Source organism: Scyliorhinus canicula, chromosome 28 (genome assembly GCF_902713615.1).
Source record: "Scyliorhinus canicula chromosome 28, sScyCan1.1, whole genome shotgun sequence".
Taxonomy (NCBI): Eukaryota; Metazoa; Chordata; class Chondrichthyes; order Carcharhiniformes; family Scyliorhinidae; genus Scyliorhinus; species Scyliorhinus canicula.
This window is the reverse complement of record NC_052173.1, coordinates 3,420,080-3,444,238: the sequence shown is the minus strand read 5'-3', so window position 1 is coordinate 3,444,238 and position 24,159 is coordinate 3,420,080. Positions and strand designations below refer to the sequence as shown.

At 49.9% G+C, this 24,159-nt stretch overlaps 1 protein-coding gene across 1 annotated transcript in view; it reads right to left on the bottom strand.

Annotated features, from left to right (window-relative positions):
• The window catches only part of LOC119958174 (cytoplasmic dynein 1 intermediate chain 2-like), an 80,542-nt gene extending 56,729 nt beyond the window's left edge, over positions 1-23,813 (bottom strand). The window contains exon 1 of the mRNA XM_038786511.1: positions 23,609-23,813. Coding sequence (XP_038642439.1) covers positions 23,609-23,667 — 59 coding nt within the window. The 5' untranslated portion in view covers positions 23,668-23,813. The remainder of the gene's footprint in view (positions 1-23,608) is intronic.
• Positions 23,814-24,159: the final 346 nt, after the last annotated feature.

Here is a 24,159-nt window from a genome sequence, read left to right as displayed (position 1 = left end):
CCCACAAGTCCTGAAAGACGTGCTGTTAGGTGAATTGGACATTCTGAATTCTCCCTCTGTGTACCCGAACAGGCGCCGGAATGTGGCGACTAGGGGCTTTTCACAGTAACTCCATTGAAGCCTACTCGTGACAATAAGCGATTATTATTAATTTTATTTGTGATAATAAAGATATGAAAAAAATGTACAGGGCCACATAAATAAACCAGCAGAAATAAAAACTTCAATCGTTCGACAGCTGTTCCTAAATCCTTTGCCAAAGTGCACACTACAAGCAGGTTTTTAGACAAGTTACAGACCTGTTTACAATGAGATTCTGAGCATGTTTGCCAGTTTAAATACTGGAGTTTCTTGAAAGCAATCAGTTTGTGATTATTTGGATGATTCACTTTTTTAATAAACTCGAGTAATCATCACAGGGAAGGCACAATTTGATTGGCTGGTGAGTATTGTTACTTCGGACTGATGTTAAACAACTGGCAAATTAAAAAAATATTAGGTATCAATAAGCAATGTGTGTGCACAGTCAGTAGTAAAGCAACAGGCTGATGAGTATTTTACTTTCAAGTAAGGTTTATTACTAAAACTAAGCTGTGTTAATTATTGGTAGGATTTAGCAGTATTCATAGGGTTTAATAAAGCCAGTAAAGTTCCTTAGACTTTGTCAGGTTTATTAGCAAGGTTAACTCCTACATAGAGAAATGGCAGCAATGCTCGAATCTCCAACGGGCATATTCTGTGCAATGTGGGAACTTCATTACGCTTCCCATGTCCTGGATAACCATTTGTGCATGAGGCAAGATCAGTTGCAGCAGCCCGATTTCGGTGTTTTGGGACTTGGGAGCAGCAGGTGGTGTCACTGCAGAATTTGAGAGGTTGAGCGCTATGTTTATAGATGTGATCACTCCACAACTTCAAGAGTATGCAAGGACAGAGGAATCGGTGACCAATACACAGTCACAAAAGGTACAGGCAGGTAATGCAGGAGTCCCCTGAATGTGGACCAGTTCCAAATCAAAATTCAGTTCTGAATACTGATCAGTGTCATGGCTCATCTGGGGGGTGCAGCCAGTGCAGGGTCTGTGGTATCGCAGGGTCTGTGGTATCGCAGGGTCTGTGGTATGGCAGGGTCTGTGGTATGGCAGGGTCTGTGGTATCGCAGGGTCTGTGGTATCGCAGGGTCTGTGGTATCGCAGGGTCTGTGGTATCGCAGGGTCTGTGGTATCGCAGGGTCTGTGGTATCGCAGGGTCTGTGGTATCGCAGGGTCTGTGGTATGGCAGGGTCTGTGGTATCGCAGGGTCTGTGGTATCGCAGGGTCTGTGGTATCGCAGGGTCTGTGGTACCGCAGGGTCTGTGGTATCGCAGGGTCTGTGGTATCGCAGGGTCTGTGGTATCGCAGGGTCTGTGGTATCGCAGGGTCTGTGGTATGGCAGGGTCTGTGGTATCGCAGGGTCTGTGGTATCGCAGGGTCTGTGGTATCGCAGGGTCTGTGGTATGGCAGGGTCTGTGGTATGGCAGGGTCTGTGGTATCGCAGGGTCTGTGGTATCGCAGGGTCTGTGGTATGGCAGGGTCTGTGGTATGGCAGGGTCTGTGGTATCGCAGGGTCTGTGGTATGGCAGGGTCTGTGGTACCGCAGGGTCTGTGGTACCGCAGGGTCTGTGGTATCGCAGGGTCTGTGGTATCGCAGGGTCTGTGGTATCGCAGGGTCTGTGGTATCGCAGGGTCTGTGGTATCGCAGGGTCTGTGGTATGGCAGGGTCTGTGGTACCGCAGGGTCTGTGGTACCGCAGGGTCTGTGGTATGGCAGGGTCTGTGGTACCGCAGGGTCTGTGGTATCGCAGGGTCTGTGGTACCGCAGGGTCTGTGGTATGGCAGGGTCTGTGGTACCGCAGGGTCTGTGGTATCGCAGGGTCTGTGGTATCGCAGGGTCTGTGGTACCGCAGGGTCTGTGGTATCGCAGGGTCTGTGGTATGGCAGGGTCTGTGGTATGGCAGGGTCTGTGGTATCGCAGGGTCTGTGGTATGGCAGGGTCTGTGGTACCGCAGGGTCTGTGGTACCGCAGGGTCTGTGGTATGGCAGGGTCTGTGGTATGGCAGGGTCTGTGGTATCGCAGGGTCTGTGGTATGGCAGGGTCTGTGGTATCGCAGGGTCTGTGGTATCGCAGGGTCTGTGGTATCGCAGGGTCTGTGGTATCGCAGGGTCTGTGGTACCGCAGGGTCTGTGGTATCGCAGGGTCTGTGGTATGGCAGGGTCTGTGGTATCGCAGGGTCTGTGGTATCGCAGGGTCTGTGGTATGGCAGGGTCTGTGGTATGGCAGGGTCTGTGGTATGGCAGGGTCTGTGGTATCGCAGGGTCTGTGGTATCGCAGGGTCTGTGGTATGGCAGGGTCTGTGGTACCGCAGGGTCTGTGGTATGGCAGGGTCTGTGGTATCGCAGGGTCTGTGGTATCGCAGGGTCTGTGGTATCGCAGGGTCTGTGGTATCGCAGGGTCTGTGGTATGGCAGGGTCTGTGGTATGGCAGGGTCTGTGGTATGGCAGGGTCTGTGGTATGGCAGGGTCTGTGGTATGGCAGGGTCTGTGGTATCGCAGGGTCTGTGGTATGGCAGGGTCTGTGGTATCGCAGGGTCTGTGGTATCGCAGGGTCTGTGGTATGGCAGGGTCTGTGGTATGGCAGGGTCTGTGGTATGGCAGGGTCTGTGGTATCGCAGGGTCTGTGGTATCGCAGGGTCTGTGGTATGGCAGGGTCTGTGGTACCGCAGGGTCTGTGGTATGGCAGGGTCTGTGGTACCGCAGGGTCTGTGGTACCGCAGGGTCTGTGGTATCGCAGGGTCTGTGGTATCGCAGGGTCTGTGGTACCGCAGGGTCTGTGGTACCGCAGGGTCTGTGGTATCGCAGGGTCTGTGGTATCGCAGGGTCTGTGGTATCGCAGGGTCTGTGGTATCGCAGGGTCTGTGGTACGGCAGGGTCTGTGGTACCGCAGGGTCTGTGGTATCGCAGGGTCTGTGGTATGGCAGGGTCTGTGGTACGGCAGGGTCTGTGGTACCGCAGGGTCTGTGGTATCGCAGGGTCTGTGGTATCGCAGGGTCTGTGGTATCGCAGGGTCTGTGGTATCGCAGGGTCTGTGGTATGGCAGGGTCTGTGGTATGGCAGGGTCTGTGGTATCGCAGGGTCTGTGGTACGGCAGGGTCTGTGGTACCGCAGGGTCTGTGGTACCGCAGGGTCTGTGGTATCGCAGGGTCTGTGGTATCGCAGGGTCTGTGGTATCGCAGGGTCTGTGGTATCGCAGGGTCTGTGGTATCGCAGGGTCTGTGGTATGGCAGGGTCTGTGGTATGGCAGGGTCTGTGGTATCGCAGGGTCTGTGGTATGGCAGGGTCTGTGGTATCACAGGGTCTGTGGTACGGCAGGGTCTGTGGTATCGCAGGGTCTGTGGTATCGCAGGGTCTGTGGTATGGCAGGGTCTGTGGTATGGCAGGGTCTGTGGTATGGCAGGGTCTGTGGTATCGCAGGGTCTGTGGTATGGCAGGGTCTGTGGTATCGCAGGGTCTGTGGTATGGCAGGGTCTGTGGTATCGCAGGGTCTGTGGTATGGCAGGGTCTGTGGTACCGCAGGGTCTGTGGTACGGCAGGGTCTGTGGTACGGCAGGGTCTGTGGTACGGCAGGGTCTGTGGTATGGCAGGGTCTGTGGTACCGCAGGGTCTGTGGTACCGCAGGGTCTGTGGTACCGCAGGGTCTGTGGTATCGCAGGGTCTGTGGTATGGCAGGGTCTGTGGTATCGCAGGGTCTGTGGTATCGCAGGGTCTGTGGTATCGCAGGGTCTGTGGTATCGCAGGGTCTGTGGTATGGCAGGGTCTGTGGTATCGCAGGGTCTGTGGTATGGCAGGGTCTGTGGTATGGCAGGGTCTGTGGTATCGCAGGGTCTGTGGTATCGCAGGGTCTGTGGTATCGCAGGGTCTGTGGTATCGCAGGGTCTGTGGTATGGCAGGGTCTGTGGTATGGCAGGGTCTGTGGTATGGCAGGGTCTGTGGTATGGCAGGGTCTGTGGTATGGCAGGGTCTGTGGTATCGCAGGGTCTGTGGTATCGCAGGGTCTGTGGTATCGCAGGGTCTGTGGTATCGCAGGGTCTGTGGTATCGCAGGGTCTGTGGTATCGCAGGGTCTGTGGTATCGCAGGGTCTGTGGTATCGCAGGGTCTGTGGTATCGCAGGGTCTGTGGTATGGCAGGGTCTGTGGTATGGCAGGGTCTGTGGTATGGCAGGGTCTGTGGTATCGCAGGGTCTGTGGTATCGCAGGGTCTGTGGTATCGCAGGGTCTGTGGTATCGCAGGGTCTGTGGTACCGCAGGGTCTGTGGTACGGCAGGGTCTGTGGTATCGCAGGGTCTGTGGTATCGCAGGGTCTGTGGTATGGCAGGGTCTGTGGTATGGCAGGGTCTGTGGTACGGCAGGGTCTGTGGTACCGCAGGGTCTGTGGTATGGCAGGGTCTGTGGTATGGCAGGGTCTGTGGTATGGCAGGGTCTGTGGTATCGCAGGGTCTGTGGTATGGCAGGGTCTGTGGTATGGCAGGGTCTGTGGTATGGCAGGGTCTGTGGTATGGCAGGGTCTGTGGTATCGCAGGGTCTGTGGTATGGCAGGGTCTGTGGTATGGCAGGGTCTGTGGTATGGCAGGGTCTGTGGTATCGCAGGGTCTGTGGTATCGCAGGGTCTGTGGTATGGCAGGGTCTGTGGTATGGCAGGGTCTGTGGTATGGCAGGGTCTGTGGTATGGCAGGGTCTGTGGTATGGCAGGGTCTGTGGTATCGCAGGGTCTGTGGTATGGCAGGGTCTGTGGTATGGCAGGGTCTGTGGTATGGCAGGGTCTGTGGTATCGCAGGGTCTGTGGTATGGCAGGGTCTGTGGTATCGCAGGGTCTGTGGTATCGCAGGGTCTGTGGTATCGCAGGGTCTGTGGTATCGCAGGGTCTGTGGTATCGCAGGGTCTGTGGTATCGCAGGGTCTGTGGTATCGCAGGGTCTGTGGTATGGCAGGGTCTGTGGTATCGCAGGGTCTGTGGTATCGCAGGGTCTGTGGTATCGCAGGGTCTGTGGTATCGCAGGGTCTGTGGTACCGCAGGGTCTGTGGTACCGCAGGGTCTGTGGTATCGCAGGGTCTGTGGTATCGCAGGGTCTGTGGTATCGCAGGGTCTGTGGTATGGCAGGGTCTGTGGTACCGCAGGGTCTGTGGTATGGCAGGGTCTGTGGTATGGCAGGGTCTGTGGTATCGCAGGGTCTGTGGTATCGCAGGGTCTGTGGTATGGCAGGGTCTGTGGTATCGCAGGGTCTGTGGTATCGCAGGGTCTGTGGTATCGCAGGGTCTGTGGTATCGCAGGGTCTGTGGTATGGCAGGGTCTGTGGTATGGCAGGGTCTGTGGTATGGCAGGGTCTGTGGTATCGCAGGGTCTGTGGTATGGCAGGGTCTGTGGTATGGCAGGGTCTGTGGTATCGCAGGGTCTGTGGTATCGCAGGGTCTGTGGTATGGCAGGGTCTGTGGTATCGCAGGGTCTGTGGTATCGCAGGGTCTGTGGTATCGCAGGGTCTGTGGTATCACAGGCGGCTCAGCTGCACAGTAGGGTACAAGGAAGACTGAAAGAAGAATCGTGATAGGTGGTTCAATAGTTAGGAGAATGCATAGGCATTTCTGTGGCCATAGACATGAATCCAGAAGAGGGAGTTGCTTCCTTAGCGTTGGAAACATGGATGTCAGTGAGCGGCTGCGAGGGTGAACAGCCAGTACTTGTGGTCCATATTGGAATGAAGCAGAAAGAGGTTTGTGGTCTTGCAGTAAGAATTTGGGGAGCAAGGGAGAAAACAAACAAGCTGGGCCCCAAAAGCAGTCTCTCATCATCGAGGATGACTTGCTTCCATTCATAGAATTTACAGTGCAGAAGGAGGCCATTCGGCCCATCGAGTCTGCACCGGCCCTTGGAAAGAGCACCCAACTTAAGCCCACATCTTCCCCCTAGACCTGTAACCCCACCTAACCTTTTAGAAACTAAGGGGCAATTTAGCACGGCCAATCCACCTAACCTAATCTTTGGACTGTGGGAGGAAACCGGAGCACCCGGATGAAACCCACGCAGACACGGGGAGGATGTTCTTCCAGCGGAGCGAGCAGAGAGGGGAGCAATTTCTGGAGCGGAGATCTGGAAGGTAATCCGAGTTTTTGATTTTTAACTTACTTTTTCGGAGCAGGAAACCGGAAGTCGGACGTGGGGAAACCTGGGAAGGTTGTATTAGCCAATAAATTTGAACGGTGAGGAAACCCGTGACACCACACGTGCAGTGTGTCCCACCCTCCCTCCTCTAACCTAAAAAAAAAAGACTCCGTGCTGTGAGCAGGTAAGCTATGGCAGCTAGGACAGTGGAATATAGAACATAGAACGATACAGCGCAGTACAGGCCCTTCGGCCCTCGATGTTGCACCGACATGGAAAAAAAAAACTAAAGGCCATCTAACCTACACTATGCCCTTATCATCCATATGCTTATCCAATAAATGTTTAAATGCCCTCAATGTTGGCGAGTTCACTACTGTTGCAGGTAGGGCATTCCACGGCCTCACCACTCTTTGCGTAAAAAACCCACCTCTGACCTCTGTCCTATATCTATTACCCCTCAATTTAAGGCTATGTCCCCTCGTGCTAGCCACCTCCATCCGCGGGAGAAGGCTCTCGCTGTCCACCCTATCTAACCCTCTGATCATTTTGTATGCCTCTATTAAGTCACCTCTTAACCTTCTTCTCTCTAACGAAAACAACCTCGTCCATCAGCCTTTCCTCATAAGATTTTCCCTCCATACCAGGCAACATCCTGGTAAATCTCCTCTGCACCCGTTCCAAAGCTTCCACGTCCTTCCTATAATGAGGCGACCAGAACTGTACGCAATACTCCAAATGCGGCCGTACCAGAGTTTGGTACAGCTGCATCATGACCTCATGGCTCCGGAACTCAATCCCTCTACCAATAAAGGCCAACACACCATAGGCCTTCTTCACAACCCTATCAACCTGGGTGGCAACTTTCAGGGATCTATGTACATGGACACCGAGATCCCTCTGCTCATCCACACTACCAAGAATTTTACCATTAGCCAAATATTCCGCATTCCTGTTATTCTTTCCAAAGTGAATCACCTCACACTTCTCCACATTAAACTCCATTTGCCACCTCTCAGCCCAGCTCTGCAGCTTATCTATGTCCCTCTGTAACCTGCAACATCCTTCCGCACTGTCTACAACTCCACCGACTTTAGTGTCGTCTGCAAATTTACTCACCCATCCTTCTGCGCCCTCCTCTAGGTCATTTATAAAAATGACAAACAGCAACGGCCCCAGAACAGATCCTTGTGGTACGCCACTCGTAACTGAACTCCATTCTGAACATTTCCCATCAACTACCACTCTCTGTCTTCTTTCAACTAGCCAATTTCTGATCCACATCTCTAAATCACCCTCAATCCCCAGCCTCCGTATTTTCTGCAATAGCCGACCGTGGGGAACCTTATCAAACGCTTTACTGAAGTCCATATACACCACATCAACTCCTCTACCCTCGTCTACCTGTTCAGTCACCTTCTCAAAGAACTCGATAAGGTTTGTGAGGCATGACCTACCCTTCACAAAACCATGCTGACTATCCCTAATCATATTATTCCTATCTAGATGATTATAAATCGTATCTTTTATAATCCTCTCCAAGAGTTTACCCACCACAGACGTTAGGCTCACCGGCCTATAGTTACCGGGGTTATCTCTACTCCCCTTCTTGAACAAAGGGACCACATTTGCTATCCTCCAGTCCTCTGGCACTATTCCTGTAGCCAATGATGACCTAAAAATCAAAGCCAAAGGCTCAGCAATCTCTTCCCTGGCTTCCCAGAGAATCCTAGGATAAATCCCATCCGGCCCCGGGGACTTATCTATTTTCACCTTGTCCAGAATTGCCAACACTTCTTCCCTACGCACCTCAATGCCATCTATTCTAATAGCCTGGGTCTCAGCATTCTCCTCCACAATGTTCATCCTGCAGAATGTTTGAGGTAAGGGAGACCACCAGTGTCCTTGCTGACTTCACCTGCGGGAAGTGCAGCCATCTCCAGCTCCTCACAGACCGTGTTAGGGAGCTGGAGCTGGATGAACTGAGGATCATTCGGGAAGCTGAGGGGGTGATAGATAGAAGCTACAGGGACATGGTTACACCGGAGAACAAAGGTAGCTGGGTAACAGTTAGAGGTGGGAAGAGGAGGGAGCAGTCAGTGCAGGGATCCCCTGTGGTTGTTCCTCTCAGAGCTGAGTATACCGTTTTGGATACGGCTGGGGGGGGAGGGGGGATTACCTAGCAGGGGGAGGCTGCAGTGACCGGGTCTCTGGCACGAGGTCCGGCTCTGGGGCTCAGGTTGCGGGGGGGGGGGGGGGGGGGGGGGGGGGGGGGGGGGGAAGGGGGGAAAGAGAGATTAGGAGAGCACTAGTTATAGAACATAGAACAGTACAGCACAGAACAGGCCCGTCGGCCCTCAATGTTGTGCCGAGCCATGATCACCCTACTCAAACCCACGTATCCACCCTATACCCGTAACCCAACAACCCCCCCCATTAACCTTACTTTTTTTAGGACACTACGGGCAATTTAGCATGGCCAATCCACCTAACCCGCACATCTTTGGACTGTGGGAGGAAACCGGAGCACCCGGAGGAAACCCACGCACACACGGGGAGGACGCGCAGACTCCACACAGACAGTGACCCAGCCGGGAATCGAACCTGGGACCCTGGAGCTGTGAAGCATTTATGCTAACCACCATGCTACCCTGCTGCCCCTAAATAGGGGACTCAATAGTTAGAGATACAGACAGGCGGTTCTGAGGGCATGGGCGAGACTGTCGGATGGTTTGTTGCCTCCCGGGTGCTCGGGTCCATGACGTCTCGGATCATGTCTTCAGGATCCTGAAGGGGGAGGGTGAGCAACCAGAAGTCGTGGTGCACATTGGTACCAACGACGTAGGTAGGAAAAGGGGTGTGGAGGTAATAAACAAGTTTAGGGAGTTAGGCTGGAAGTTAAAGGCCAGGACAGACAGAGTTGTCATCTCTGGTTTGTTGCCGGTGCCACGTGATAGCGAGGCTAGGAATAGGGAGAGAGTGCAGGTGAACACGTGGCTGCAGGAATGGTGTAGGAGGGAGGGCTTCAGGTATTTGGATAATTGGAGTGCATTCTGGGGAAGGTGGGACCTGTACAAGCAGGACGGGTTGCATCTGAACCAGAGGGGCACCAATATCCTGGGGGGGAGGTTTTCTAGTACTCTTCGGGAGGGTTTAAACTAATTTGGCAGGGGAATGGGAACCGGATCTGTAGTCCAGCAACTAAGGTAGACGATAGTCAGGACGCCAAAGCGTGTAGTGATGCAGTGGGGAAGGTAACACTGACAAAGGAGAGTACTTGCAGGCAAGGAGATGGGTTGAAGTGTGTATACTTCAACACAAGAAGCATCAGGAATAAGGTGGGTGAACTTAAGGCATGGATCAGTACTTGGGACTACGATGTGGTGGCCATCACAGAAACTTGGATAGAAGAGGGGCAGAAATGGTTGTTGGAGGTCCCTGGTTATAGATGTTTCAACAAGATTAGGGAGGATGGTAAAAGAGGTGGGGGGGGTGGCATTGTTAATTAGAGATCGTATAACAGCTGCAGAAAGGCAGTTCGAGGGGGATCTGCCTACTGAGGTAATATGGGTTCAAGTCAGAAATAGGAAAGGAGCAGTCACCTTGTTGGGAGTTTTCTATAGGCCCTCCAATAGCAGCAGAGATGTGGAGGAACAGATTGGGAAACAGATTTTGGAAAGGTGCAGAAGTCACAGGGTAGTAGTCATGGGCGACTTCAACTTCCCAAACATTGAGTGGAAACTCTTTAGATCAAATAGTTGAATTCACCTGAGGAAGGAGCAGTGCTCCGAAAGCTAGTGTTTGAAACAAACATGTTGGACTTTAACCTGGTGTTGTAAGACTTCTTATTGGAAAAACTTGAGGATAGACAAGTCCCCCGGGCCTGACGGGATATATCCAAGGATTCTATGGGAAGCAAGAAATGAAATTGCAGAGCCGTTGGCAATGATCTTTTCGTCCTCACTGTCAACAGGGGTGGTACCAGGGGATTGGAGAGTGGCGAATGTCGTGCCCCTGTTCAAAAAAGGGAACAGGGATAACCCTGGGAATTACAGGCCAGTTAGTCTTACTTCGGTGGTCGGCAAAGTAATGGAAAGGGTACTGAGGGATAGGATTTCTGAGCGTCTGGAAAGACACTGCTTGATTAGGGATAGTCAGCACGGATCTGTGAGGGGTAGGTCTTGCCTCAAGTCTCATTGAATTCTTTGAGCAGGTGACCAAGCCCGTGGCTAAAGGTAAAGCAATGGATGTAGTGTGCATGGATTTTAGTAAGGCATTTGATAAGGTTCCCCATGGCAGGCTTATGCAGAAAGTAAGGAGGCATGGGATAGTGGGAAATTTGGCCAGTTGGATAACGAACTGGCTAACTGATAGAAGTCAGAGAGTGGTGGTGGATGGCAAATATTCAGCCTGGAGTCCAGTTACCAGTGGCGTACTGCAGGGATCAGTTCTGGGTCCTTCGCCGTTTGTGATTTTCATTAATGACTTGGATGAGGGAGTTGAAGGATGGGTCAGTAAATTTGCAGACGATACGAAGATTGGTGGAGTTGTGGATAGTGAGGAGGGCTGTTGTCGGCTGCAAAGAGACATAGATAGGGTGCAGAGCTGGGCTGAGAAGTGGCAGATGGAGTTTAGAACATAGAACATGGAGCATTACAGCGCAGTACAGGCCCTTCGGCCCTCGATGGTGCGCCGACCTGTGAAACTACTCTAAAGCCCATCTACACTATTCCCTTAGCACCCATATGTCTATACAATGACCATTTGAATGACCTTAGTGTTGGCGAGTCCACTACTGTTGCAGGCAGGGCATTCCACGCCCTTACTACTCTCTGAGTAAAGAACCTACCTCTGACATCTGTCCTGTATCTATCTCCCCTCAATTTAAACCTATGTCCCCTCGTGCTGGACATCACCATCCGAGGAAAAAGGCTCTCACTGTCCACCCTATCTAATCCTCTGATCATCTTGTATGCTTCAATTAAGTCGCCTCTTAACCTTCTCCTCTCTAACGAAAACAGCCTCAATCCCTCAGCCTTCCCTCAGAAGATCTTCCCTCCATACCAGGCAACATTCTGGTAAATCTCCTCTGCACCCTTTCCAATGCTTCCACATCCTTCCGATAATGCGGCGACCAGAATTGCACGCAATACTCCAAATGCGGCCGCACCAGAGTTTTGTACAGCTGCAACATGACCTCATGGCTCTGAAACTCAATCCCTCTACCAATAAAAGCTAACACACGTACGCCTTCTGAACAACCCTCTCAACTTGGGTGGCAACTTTCAGGGATCTATGGACATGGACACCGAGATCTCTCTGCTCATCCACACTACCAAGAATCTCACCATTAGCCCAGTACTCTGTCTTCCTGTTATTCCTTCCAAAATGAATCACCTCACACTTTTCTGCATTAAACTCCATTTGCCACCTCTCAGCCCAGCTCTGCAGCTTATCTATGTCCCTCTGTAACTTGTAACATCCTTCTGCACTGTCCACAACTCCACCGATTTTAGTGTTATCTGCAAATTTACTCACCCATGCTTCTACGCCCTCCTCCAGGTCATTTATAAAAATGACAAACAGCAGTGGCCCCAAAACAGATCCTTGTGGTACACCACGAGTAACTGGACTCCAGGATGAACATTTCCCATCAACTACCACCCTTTGTCTTCTTCCAGCTAGCCAATTTCTAATCCAAACTGCTAAATCACCCTGAATCCCATGCCTCTGTATTTTCTGCAATAGCCTACCGTGGGGGACCTGGTCTATAGTTATCGGGGTTATCTCTACTCCCCTTCTTGAACAAGGGGACAACATTTGCTATCCTCCAGTCTTTTGGCAATATTCCTGCAGACAAAGATGACTTAAAGATCAAAGCCAAAGGCTCAGCAATCTCAAAGAACAAAGAAAATTACAGCACAGGAACAGGCCCTTCGGCCCTCCCGGCCTGCGCCGATCCAGATCCTTTATCTAAACCTGTCTCCTATTTTCCAAGGATCTACTTCCTTCTGTTCCCACCCATTCATATACCTGTCCAGATGCTTCTTAAATGATGCTATTGTGCCCGCCTCTACCACCTCCGCTGGTAAAGCGTTCCAGGCACCCACCACCCTCCGCGTAAAAAACGTTCCACACACATCTCCCTTAAACTTTCCCCCTCTCACCTTGAAATCGTGACCCCTTGTAACTGACACCCCCACTCTTGGAAAAAGCTTGTTGCTATCCACCCTGTCCATACCTCTCATAATTTTGTAGACCTCAATCAGGTCCCCCCCTCAACCTCCGTCTTTCCAACGAAAACAATCCTAATCTACTCAACCTTTCTTCATAGCTAGCACCCTCCATACCAGGCAACATCCTGGTGAACCTCCTCTGCACCCTCTCCAAAGCATCCACATCCTTCTGGTAATGTGGCGACCAGAACTGCACGCAGTATTCCAAATGTGGCCTAACCAAAGTCCTATACAACTGTAATATGACCTGCCGACTCTTGTACTCAATACCCCGTCCGATGAAGGCAAGCATGCTGTATGCCTTCTTGACCACTCTATCAACCTGCGTTGCCACCTTCAGGGTACAATGGACCTGAACTCCCAGATCTCTCTGTACATCAATTTTCCCCAGACCCTTCCATTGATCATATGGTCCGCTCTTGAATTTGATCTTCCAAAATGCATCACCTCGCATTTGCCTGGATTGAACTCCATCTGCCATTTCTCTACCCAACTCTCCAATCTATCTATATTTTGCTGTATTCTCTGACAGTCCTCCTCGCTATCTGCAACTCCACCAATCTTAGTGGCATCTGCAAACTTGCTAATCAGACCATCTATACCTTCCTCCAGATCATTTATGTAGATCACAAACAACAGTGGTCCAAGCACGGATCCCTGTGGAACACCACTAGTCACCCGTCTCCATTTTGAGAAACTCCCTTCCACCACTACTCTCTGTCTCCTGTTGCCCAGCCAGTTCTTTATCCATCTAGCTAGTACACCCTGAACCCCATACGACTTCACTTTTGCCATCAACCTGCCATGGGAAACTTTATCAAACGCCTTACTGAAGTCCATGTACACAACATCTACAGCCCTTCCCTCATCAATTAACTTTGTCACTTCCTCAAAGAATTCTATTAGGTTTGTAAGACATGACCTTCCCTGCACAAAACCATGCTGCCTATCACTGATAAGTCTATTTTCTTCCAGATGTGAATAGATCCTATCCCTCAGTATCTTCTCCAACAGTTTGCCTACCACTGACGTCAAGCTCACACGTCTGTAATTCCCTGGATTTTCCCTGCTACCCTTCTTAAACAAAGGGACAACATTAGCAATTCTCCAGGCCTCCGGGACGTCACCCATGCTCAAGGATGCTGCAAAGATATCTGTTAAGGCCCCAGCTATTTCATCCCTCGCTTCCCTCAGTAACCTGGGATAGATCCCATCCAGACCTGGGGACTTGTCCACCTTAATGTCTTTTAGAATACCCAAAACTTCCCCTTTCCGTATGACAACTTGACCTAGAGTATTTAAACATCCATCCCTAGCCTCAACATCCATCTTGTCCCTCTCCTTTCTGAATACCGATGCAAAGTACTCATTAAGAATCTCACCCATTTCCCCCAAGTCCATGCATAAATTCACACTCTTGCCATTGAGTGGGCCAATCCTTTCTCTAGTTACCCTCTTGCTCCTTACATACGAATAAAAGGTTTTGGGATTTTCCTTAACCCTGTTAGCCAAAGATATTTCATGACCTCTTTTAGCCCTTTTTATTGCGCGTTTGAGATTCGTCCTACTTTCCCGATATTCCTCCAAAGCTTCATCAGTTTTGAGTTGCCTCGATCCTATGTATGCTTCCTTTTTCATCTTAGCTAGTCTCACAATTTCACCCGTCATCCATGGTTCCCTAATCTTGCCATTTCTATCTCTCATTTTCACAGGAACATGTCTGTCCTGCACTCTAATCAACCTTTCCTTAAAAGACTCCCACATTTCAAATGTGAATTTACCCTTAAACAGCTGCTCCCAATCCACATTCCCGAGCTCCTGCCGAATTTTGTTATACTCTGCCTTTCCCCAATTTAGCACTCTTCCTTTAGGACCACTCTCGCCTTTGTCCATGAGTATTCTAAAACTTACGGAATTGTGATCGCTATTCCCAAAGTAATCACCGACTGAAACATCAACCACCTGGTCGGGATCATTCCCCAATACCAGGTCCAGTATGGCCCCTTCCCGAGTTGGACTATTTATATACTGCTCTAAAAAACTCTCCTGGATGCTCCTTACAAACTCTGCTCCATCTACGCCTCCAACACTACATGAGTCCCAATCAATGTTGGGGAAGTTAAAATCTCCCATCACAACCACCCTATTGCTCCTACATTTTTCTATAATCTGTCTGCATATTTGTACCTCTATTTCATGCTCACTTTTGGGAGGCCTGTAGTAAAGTCCCAACAATGTTACTGCACCCTTCCTATTTCTTAGCTCCACCCATACTGCCTCAGTGCTCGAATCCTCTATCGTGGCCTCCTTAATCACAGCTGTGATATCATCTCTGACGAGTAATGCAACTCCTCCACCCCTTTTACCTCCCTCTCTATCCCTCCTGAAGCATCTATACCCTGGGATATTCAGTTGCCAGTCCTGCCCTTCCCTCAACCAAGTCTCAGTAATACCAATAACATCATATTCCCAGGTACTGATCCTTATGAACCTCGAGCCCTTCTAGTCTAGTAGCCTGTATCTCAGTATTCTCCTCAACAACATTGTCTTTTTCCTGTGTGAATACTGACAAAAAATATTCATTTAGCACCTCTCCTATCTCCTCAGACCCCACGCACAACTTCCCACTACTGTCCTTGACTGGCCCTACTCTTACCCTAGTCATTCTTTTATTCCTGACATATCTATAGAAAGCTTGAGGGTTATCCTTGATCCTACCTGCCAAAGACTTCTCATGTCCCCTCCTGGCTCTTCTTAGCTCTCTCTTTAAGTCCTTCCTAGCTAACTTGTAACTCTCGAGCGCCGTAATTAAACCTTCACGTCTCATCTTTACATAAGCCTCCTTCCTCTTGACAAGTGTTTCAACTACTTTAGTAAACCACGGTTCCCTCGCTCGACCACTTCCTCCCTGCCTGACAGGTACATACTTATCAAGGACACAAAATAGCTGTTCCTTGAACAATCTCCACATTTCCATTGTGCCCATCCCCTGCAATTTCCCTCCCCATCCTAGGCATCCTCACCGCATCATAATCAAGTCTTGCCTCACCGCATCATAATTGCCTTTCCCCCAGCTATAACTCTTGCCTTGCGGTATATACCTATCCCTTTCCATCACTAAAGTAAACTTAACCGAATTGTGGTCACTATCACCAAAGTGCTCACCTACTTCCAAATCTAAATCTGTCCTGGTTCATTACCCAGTACCAAATCCAATACGGCCTCGCCTCTCGTTGGCCTATCTACATACTGCATCAGGAAACCCTCCTGCACACATTGGACAAAAACGGACCCATCTAAAGTACTCGAACTATAGCGTTTCCAGTCAATATTTGGAAAGTTAAAGTCCCCCATAACAACTACCCTGTTACTTTGGATCCAATCCAGAATCATCTTTAGAATCCTTTCCTCTACATCTCTGGAACTTTTCGGAGGCCTATAGAAACAGGGTGACCTCTCCTTTCCTGTTTCTAACCTCAGCCCATACTACCTCAGTAGACGAGTCCTCATCAAATGTCCTTTCTGCCACCGTAATACTGTCCTTGACTAACAATGCCACCCCTCCCCTTCTTTTACCACCTTCCCTGAGCTTACTGAAGTATCTAAACCCCGGCACCTGCAACAACCATTCCTGTCCCTGCTCTATCCATGTCTCCGAAATGGCCACAACATCGAAGTCCCAGGTACTAACCCATGCCGCAAGTTCACCCACCTTATTCCGGATGCTCCTGGCATTGAAGTAGACACACTTTAAACCACCTTCCTGCCTGCCGGTACACTCCTGCAACTTTGAAACCTTGCTCATGACCTCACTACTCTCAACCTCCTGTCTACTGGAGCTACAATTCAGGTTCCCAATCCCCTGCTGAATTTAAACCCTCCCGAAGAGCATTAGCAAATTTCCCTCCCAGGATATTGGTACCCCTCTGGTGCAGGTGTAGACCATCCCGTTTGTAGAGGTCCCACCTACCCCAGAATGAGCCCCAATTATCCAGGAATCTAAAACCCTCCCTCCTGCACCACCCCTGCAGCCACGTGTTCAACTGCTCTCTCTCCCTATTCCTCGTCTCGCTAGCACGTGGCACGGGTAACAACCCAGAGATAATAACTCTGTTTGTTCTAGCTCTGTAAGATTCCACCCTAGCTCCCTGAATTCCTGCCTTACATCCCTCTCCCTTTTCCTACCTATGTCGTTGGTACCGATGTGGACCACGACTTGGGGCTGCTCCCCCTCCCCATTAAGAATCCAGAAAACACGATCCGAGACATTGCGGACCCTGGCACCTGGGAGGCAACACACCAACCGCGAGTCTCTCTCATTCCCACAGAATCTCCTATCTACCCCCCTAACTACGGAGTCTTCAAGGACTAATGTTCTTCTCCTCTCCCCCCTTCCCGTCTGAGCAGCAGGGACAGACTCTGTACCAGAGACCTGTACCCCACAGCTTACCCCTGGTAAGTCCCCACCCCCCAACAGTATCCAAAGCGGTATACTTGTTACTGAGGGTAACGACCACAGGGGATCCCTGTATTGACTGTTTCCTCCCAGCCCTCTCACCATCACCCATCTATCTTTATTCTTCGAAGTACATGCCTGAAGCTTCTATCTATGACCACCTCTGCCTGTCGAATGATCCGAAGTTCATCCAGCTCCAGTTCCCTAACACAGTTTCTGAGGAGCTGGAGTTGGGTGCACTTCCCACAGGTGAAATCAGCAGGGACACTGACGGTGTCCCTCACCTCAAACATTCTGCAGGAGGAACATTGCACTGCCTTCCCTGCCATCCCCTCTAGATAAAAACAAGAAAAAGAAAGGAAGAGCTTACCTGATAATCACTCAACCCCTTAGGTTAGAGGAGGTGGAAGCGTGGGGGACACTACAAGTGTAGCATCTCGGGTTTAGCAACCGCCCAACTTATATTTTAACCCTGAAAAGTGTGAGGTTGTCCATTTTGGAAGGAAAAATATGAATGCGGAATACAGGGTTAATGGTAGGGTTCTTGGCAATGTGGAGGAGCAGAGAGATCTTGGGGTCTATGTTCATAGATCTTTGAAAGTTGCCACTCAAGTGGATAGAGCTGTGAAGAAGGTCTATGGTGTGCTAGCGTTCATTCGCAGAGGGATTGAATTTCAGAGCCGTCAGGTGATGATGCAGCTGTACAAAACCTTGGTCAGGCCACATGTGGAGTACTGTGTGCAGTTCTGGTCACCTCATTTTAGGAAGGATGTGGAAGCTTTGGAAAAGGTGCAAAAGATATTCACCAGGATGTTGCCTGGAATGGAGAGTAGGTCTTACGAGGAAAGGTTGAGGGTGCTAGGCCTTTTCTCAAAAAGCCGGAGAAGGATGAAGGGAGACTTCATAGAGGTCTACACAATGATCAGGGGAATAGATAGAGTAGGCAATCAGAGACTTTTCCCCCGGGTAGAACGAACCTTTACAAGGGACATAAATTTAAGGTGAATGGTGGAAGATATAGGGGGGGATGCAAGAGGTAGGTTCTTTACCCAGAGAGTAGTGGGGGCATGGAATGCATTGTCTGTGGAAGTAGTTGAGTCATTGGAAACATTAGGGACCTTCAAGCGGCTATTGGATAGGTACATGGATTACGGTAGAATGATGGGGTGAGGGGGAAGGGATGAAGCAATTCATGGACCAATTGAGGTTTCCAAAGGTGGAAGAGGATCTGGTGGAGGGACTAGGGGCCCCGATAGAGTTAGAGAATATTGTTAAGGGCCTAGGGAGTATGCAGTCGGGCAAGGCCCCGGGGCCGGACTGCTATCCTGTAGAACAGGCATTGTCAAACTCGGGGGCGCGTGTGTGGAGGGTCGCGGAGCCGTCCGTTGCTGCTTTCCTGATCATGCAAATCTGCGCACCACAGCCGGTTGTCAATAACGCCGGCTGCAAGGGGCCTTCAAAATGGCTGTGAACGTGTAAAAAAAGTGCGGCCACACTGTGCATGTGTGCCAGATCATCAAAACTATGCATATGCGCGCTGATGATCAGGTACGCATGCACATGGGGCTGGTTTAGCTCACTGAGCTAAATCACTGGCTTTGAAAGCAGACCAAGCAGGCCAGCAGCACGGTTCGATTCCTGTACCAGCCTCCCCGAACAGGCGCCGGAGTGTGGCGACTAGGGGCTTTTCACAGTAACTTCATTGAAGCCTACTTCTGACAATAAGCTATTTTCATTTTCATTTTTTTCATTTCACAGTGCGGCCGCATTTTTAAAAAATGGTCGCAGCTTTTTGTTTTAAAAGTTCGGGGGGGTTTATTCATTTATTTTATTTCATTTTATTTTAATTTTTTTCATTTATTTTATTCATTTTATTTTTTATCCAGGTTTGGGGGGGGTTTTATTCGATAAGGTTTTACAGGAAAAAAATGCAAAACGTTGGACAGATGGAGACTCCAGACTTTCCGACACCGGAAGGCGTCACCTTCATCCAACAGGTTCCATTGGAGGAGCGTGTACGAGGGCCAAAGGGACCCAAAACCATTTCCTTCATTTTTGTCAGCAGCAAACAAGGCAAGAGAAAATGGTGGGTCACAAAAGTCAACCGGCGTAGGCCGCGAAGGCCGGCCGGCGTGGGTCGCGAAGGCCGGCCGGCGTGGGTCGCGAAGGCCGGCCGGCGTGGGTCGCGAAGGCCGGCCGGCGTGGGTCGCGAAGGCCGGACGGCGTGGGTCGCGAAGGCCGGACGGCGTGGGTCGCGAAAGTTGACCGGGTTGGGTCCCGAAGGTTGGCCAGTTGCTAAAAGTTGGTCCCCAGAAATAAAGTTTGAAAAACACTGCTGTAGAATTCTACAATAAATTTTCGGAACCGTCGAGTCCACTCCTGCTAAGGACCTTTAATGAGGCTAAAGAAAGAGGGACCCTCTCCCCCCCCCCCCACCAACAATGTCACAGGCTTCAAATTCACTCATTCTCAAACGGGAGAAAGATCTGCTACAATGTGGGTCCTGCAGACCAATATCGCTCTTGAACGCAGATGCCAAATTGCTGGCCAAGATTTTGGCCGCTAGAATTGAGGACTGTGTCCCAGGGGTGATAGGGGAGGATCAGACAGGCTTCGTTAAGGGCAGGCAGCAGAACTCCAATGTATGGAGGCTCTTAAACATTATTATGATGCCGTCAGAAGGAGGGGAGGCAGAAGTAGTGGCTGCTATGGATGCAGAGAAAGCCTTTGACTGGGTGGAATGGGAGTACCCGTGGGAAACGCCAAGAAGGTTTGGATTCGGTGAGGGATTCATAGGGTGGGTCCAACTACTTTATCAGGCCCACATAGCAAGAGTATGCACGAACAGGGTGAGATCGGAATATTTTAGGCTTCGCCGAGGGACTAGGCAGGGGTGCCCCCTCTCCCCGTTACTATTCGCCCTTGCAATAGAGCTGTTGGCCATAGTACTGCGGGCTTCAAAGAACTGGCAGGGGTTGGTGAGGAGCATCGGCTCTCGCTCTATGTGGATGATCTGCTCCTGTATATTTTGGACCCACTAGAGGGGATGGGGAGGTCATGCAGATTTTGAGGGACTTCGGCAATTTTTCAGGGTACAAATTAAACGAGAAGAAAAGCGAGATGTTCGTGATCCAGGCTAAAGGGCAAGAGAAGAGACTGGGAGAGCTTTCGCTTAAGATGGTGGAGAAGAGCTTTCGATACCTAGGTATACAGGTGGTTAGGAACTGGGATGCCCTCCACGAGCTTAACTTATCCTGGCTGGTAGAGCAGTTGGAGGGGGACTTTAAAAGATGGGACATGCTCCCGCTTTCTCTAGCGGGGAGGGTGCAGACCATTAAGATGACGGTCCTCCCCAGATTTCTGTTTGTCCTCCAGGGCCTTCCCACCATCCTTCATCCCCAAGTCCTTCTTTAAGTGGATGAATAAGATCATTTCGGGATTTGTATGGGCAAATAAAACCCCGCGAGTAAAGAGACTGTATCTGGAGTGCAGTCGTGGGGTTGGGGGGGGCGGCTGGGCTGTCGCTGGCGAATTTTTGCAGCTACTACTGGGCGGCTAATATCGCCATGATTAGGAAATGGGTATTGGGTGGAGGGAGCCTCAGTCTGGACCCTGATACGCAACAATCAGATTTGCCCCGGGGAAGATAGACGGAGGGTTTCAAAGTTGGCATAGGGCAGGTATTAATAGGATGGGGACCTGTTCATAGACGGGACTTTTCCCAGCTTGAAAGCGCTGGAGGAGAAATTTAATTTGCCTCTGGAAATGCCTTCAGATACCTAGAAGGGGCTGTTTAGCTCACTGGGCTAATCGCTGGCTTTGAAGGGAGACCAAGGCAAGCTGGCAGCACGGTTCGATTCCCGTAACAGCCTCCCCGAACAGGCGCTGGAATGTGGCGACTAGGGGCTTTTCACAGTAGCTTCATTTGAAGCCTACTTGTGACAATAAGCGATTTTCATTTCATTTTTCATTTCAGGTATGTGTCTTTCTTAAAAAACAGGTGGTGACATTTCCGTTGCTACCCCCACGGAGGATACAGGATCTCCGGCACCTGGGTAGGGGAGGGGAAGGAGTCGGACATCTACCAAGAACTACAGGAGGCGGAGGAAGCCCCAGCGGGGGAACTTAAGGGTAAGTGGGAGGGGGGGCTAGGCGGGGAGCTGGATGCGGGCCTGTGGGCAGATGCCCTCAACAGGATCAATTCCTCATCATCATGTGCCAGGCTTAGCTTAATGCAGTTTAAGGTGGTCCACCCTGCACACATGACAGCAATGAGAATGAGCAAGTTTTTTGTGGTTGAGGATAGATGTGCGGGAAGCCCAGCGACCCATGTCCATATGTTCTGGCATGTCCAGCTCTTAAAGGATTCTGGCAGGGATTCGCTACTGCAACGTCCAAGATCCTAGACACGCAGGTGGTGCCGAGTCCAGAGATAGCGATCTTTGGAGTGTCAGAAGATCCTGGAGTCCCGGAAGTGAAAGAGGCCGAGGTGTTGGCCTTTGCCTCCCTGGTAGCCCGGAGCCAGATCCTGTTAATGTGGAGGGACTCGAAGCTCCTGAGTGTGGAGACCTGGGTTAGTGACATGGCTGGGTTTCTCAGTCTCGAGAAAACAAAGTTTGCCTTGAGAGGGTCCATGACGGGGTTCTCTCGGAGGTGGCAGCTGTTCCTCAACTTTTTAGATGAACACTAAAATGTCAGCAGCAGGGGGGGGGGGGGGGTAGTAAATGTTGCGTATTCTTGTTCTTTTTTCTTTATATTATGTTGACGGTCACCTTGTTTTATTAAATGTTGTTAATGGTTATGCAAAAATTATGTTTTGATAAAAATCTGAAAAAAATAATTAAAAAAAAGAATGATGGGGTGTAGATTAATTTGTTCTTAACCTAGGACAAAAGTTCGGCACAACATCGTGGGCCGAAGGGCCTGTTCTGTGCTGTATTTTTCTATGTTAAAAGTAGTAGTCGCAGGACCCGAAGCAGTAATCTCCAGGTTATTCCCAGTACCACACTCAGGTTTCCTCCCACAGTCCAAAGATGTGTTGGCCTTTATTGGTAGAGGGATTGAGTTCCGGAGCCATGAGGTCATGTTGCAGCTGTACAAAACTCTAGTACGGCCGCATTTGGAGTATTGCGTACAGTTCTGGTCGCCTCATTATAGGAAGGATGTGGAAGCTTTGGAACGGGTGCAGAGGAGATTTACCAGGATGTTGCCTGGTATGGAGGAAAAATCTTATGAGGAAAGGCTGATGGACTTGAGGTTGTTTTCGTTAGAGAGAAGGAGGTTAAGAGGTGACTTAATAGAGGCATACAAAATGATCAGAGGGTTAGATAGGGTGGACAGTGAGAGCCTTCTCCCGCGGATGGAGGTGGCTAGCACGAGGGGACATAGCCTTAAATTGAGGGGTAATAGATATAGGACAGAGGTCAGAGGTAGGTTTCTTACGCAAAGAGTGGTGAGGCCGTGGAATGCCCTACCTGCAACAGTAGTGAACTCGCCAACATTGAGGGCATTTAAAAGTTTATTGGATAAGCATATGGATGATAATGGCATAGTGTAGGTTAGATGGCCTTTAGTTTTTGACTTCTCATGTCGGTGCAACATCGTGGGCCGAAGGGCCTGTACTGCGCTGTATCGTTCTATGTTCTATGTGCAGGTTAGGTGGATTGGCTATGCTGAATTGCCCTTAAGTGTTCAAAGGCTAGGTGAGGTGAGGTTACACAGATCTGAGGATAGGGTGGGGGAATGGGCCTAGGTAGGGTGCTCTTCCAAAGGGTCAGTGCAGACTCGATGGGCCAAATGGCGTCCTTCTGCACTATAGGAATTCTATGATTACTTGAACAGAAATAATGTGCAGGGGAACAGGGAGAAGGCAGGGAAATGTCACAAAATAATAATGTTCATTTAGTTGGCCGGTGCAGAAGCTTCCTTCTGCAGCATAACAATTCTGCAATTTTATCCTGGATACCAACAGAGAAAAATTACCCAATAAGGGAGCACAGTACCAGCCCTGACTGAACAAGCAACATGCCATAATGGATTTGTAGCGTTTCAAGGCCATTATTTATGACTCTATCCCAGGACATGATATTTCACAAGCTTTCCTTATGCTAATTTTAATTTGTGGTTTAGCGTCTAATCATCGCCTTGCTTCCTTCTACCCTGCTCTCATGTTAAAAACTTTATACATCCCTATTCAGTAACTGGGAAAGATGGAGAATAATTTTTTCAGCCCCTGAAAAAAATTTGAATTTGTGATGCTTGGTTTTTCCTTCAATCCCTTCCATGTTCTCAATCACTGAGCTGGCTTGGTGGCCTCAGCTAGAAACATTACCCTACATAATAAAGCATCACTAATGCTTTAGTCTCAGGTCCTTGCATCACTTACAGTCTGTTTGCCCTATCCTGTGACCACACTTTCAATGTTTGCTCAACAACTACACTGATATCCTTTTCTTAACTCAGCTAATTTAATCATGCTCCCTTCATTTTCTAAACTTTAGATCTGCCAACAAAAGAATCGCTCCCCAATGTTTCAGCCAATGAATTTTAACCCCCCTTTTTAAAAAGCTGCTTTTTACTGCGAGGATTCTCACTCAGTGAAAGTTAACTCCCAAAGGAAACAGGTATTGCAGCTTTCACAAGTTTCACTCCATCTCATGGAACTCTTATTTGCTCTGAAAGTTAGCCAAGTAACATAATTAGCAGCAGAAAGGAGTAGAGGATAGGTACCGCATTTCTGAATGAGTCTGAAGTTGAAGGACAGAAAGATCTGTATCCCATTGCAGCATCCTGGAGAGGTTAGCAGAGTAGACGGTGAAGCAGAAATGGGAAAGGTTAGTTTCATACACATTGAATAAAGCCACACAATTAGCACAGTGGAAAGATCCACTAGCCCCATCTGATTTGTTGGATTTGCAAATATATATGACCAGATCCAATACCAAATGGTTAAGTGATGACACACAGGATTTTTCAGATAAAGCTAATTAATTTTATTTGATCATTTCACTGATTAGGGTGTTCCTCGACTGAACTGGAAGTTGAAATATTAGAGTGACCAATGCACCTCCCCTGCACATCTTTGGGTTGTGGGGGGTGAAAACCACCCAAACACGGGAAGAATGTGCAAACTCCACATGGACAGTGACCCAGAGCCGGGATCCAACCTGGGACCTCGGCACTGTGAGGCAGTAGTGCTAACCACTGCGCCGCCCATTATTCTGTGATCTTTACCATTAGACCATAAGACACAGGAGCAGAATTAGGCCACCCGGCCCATC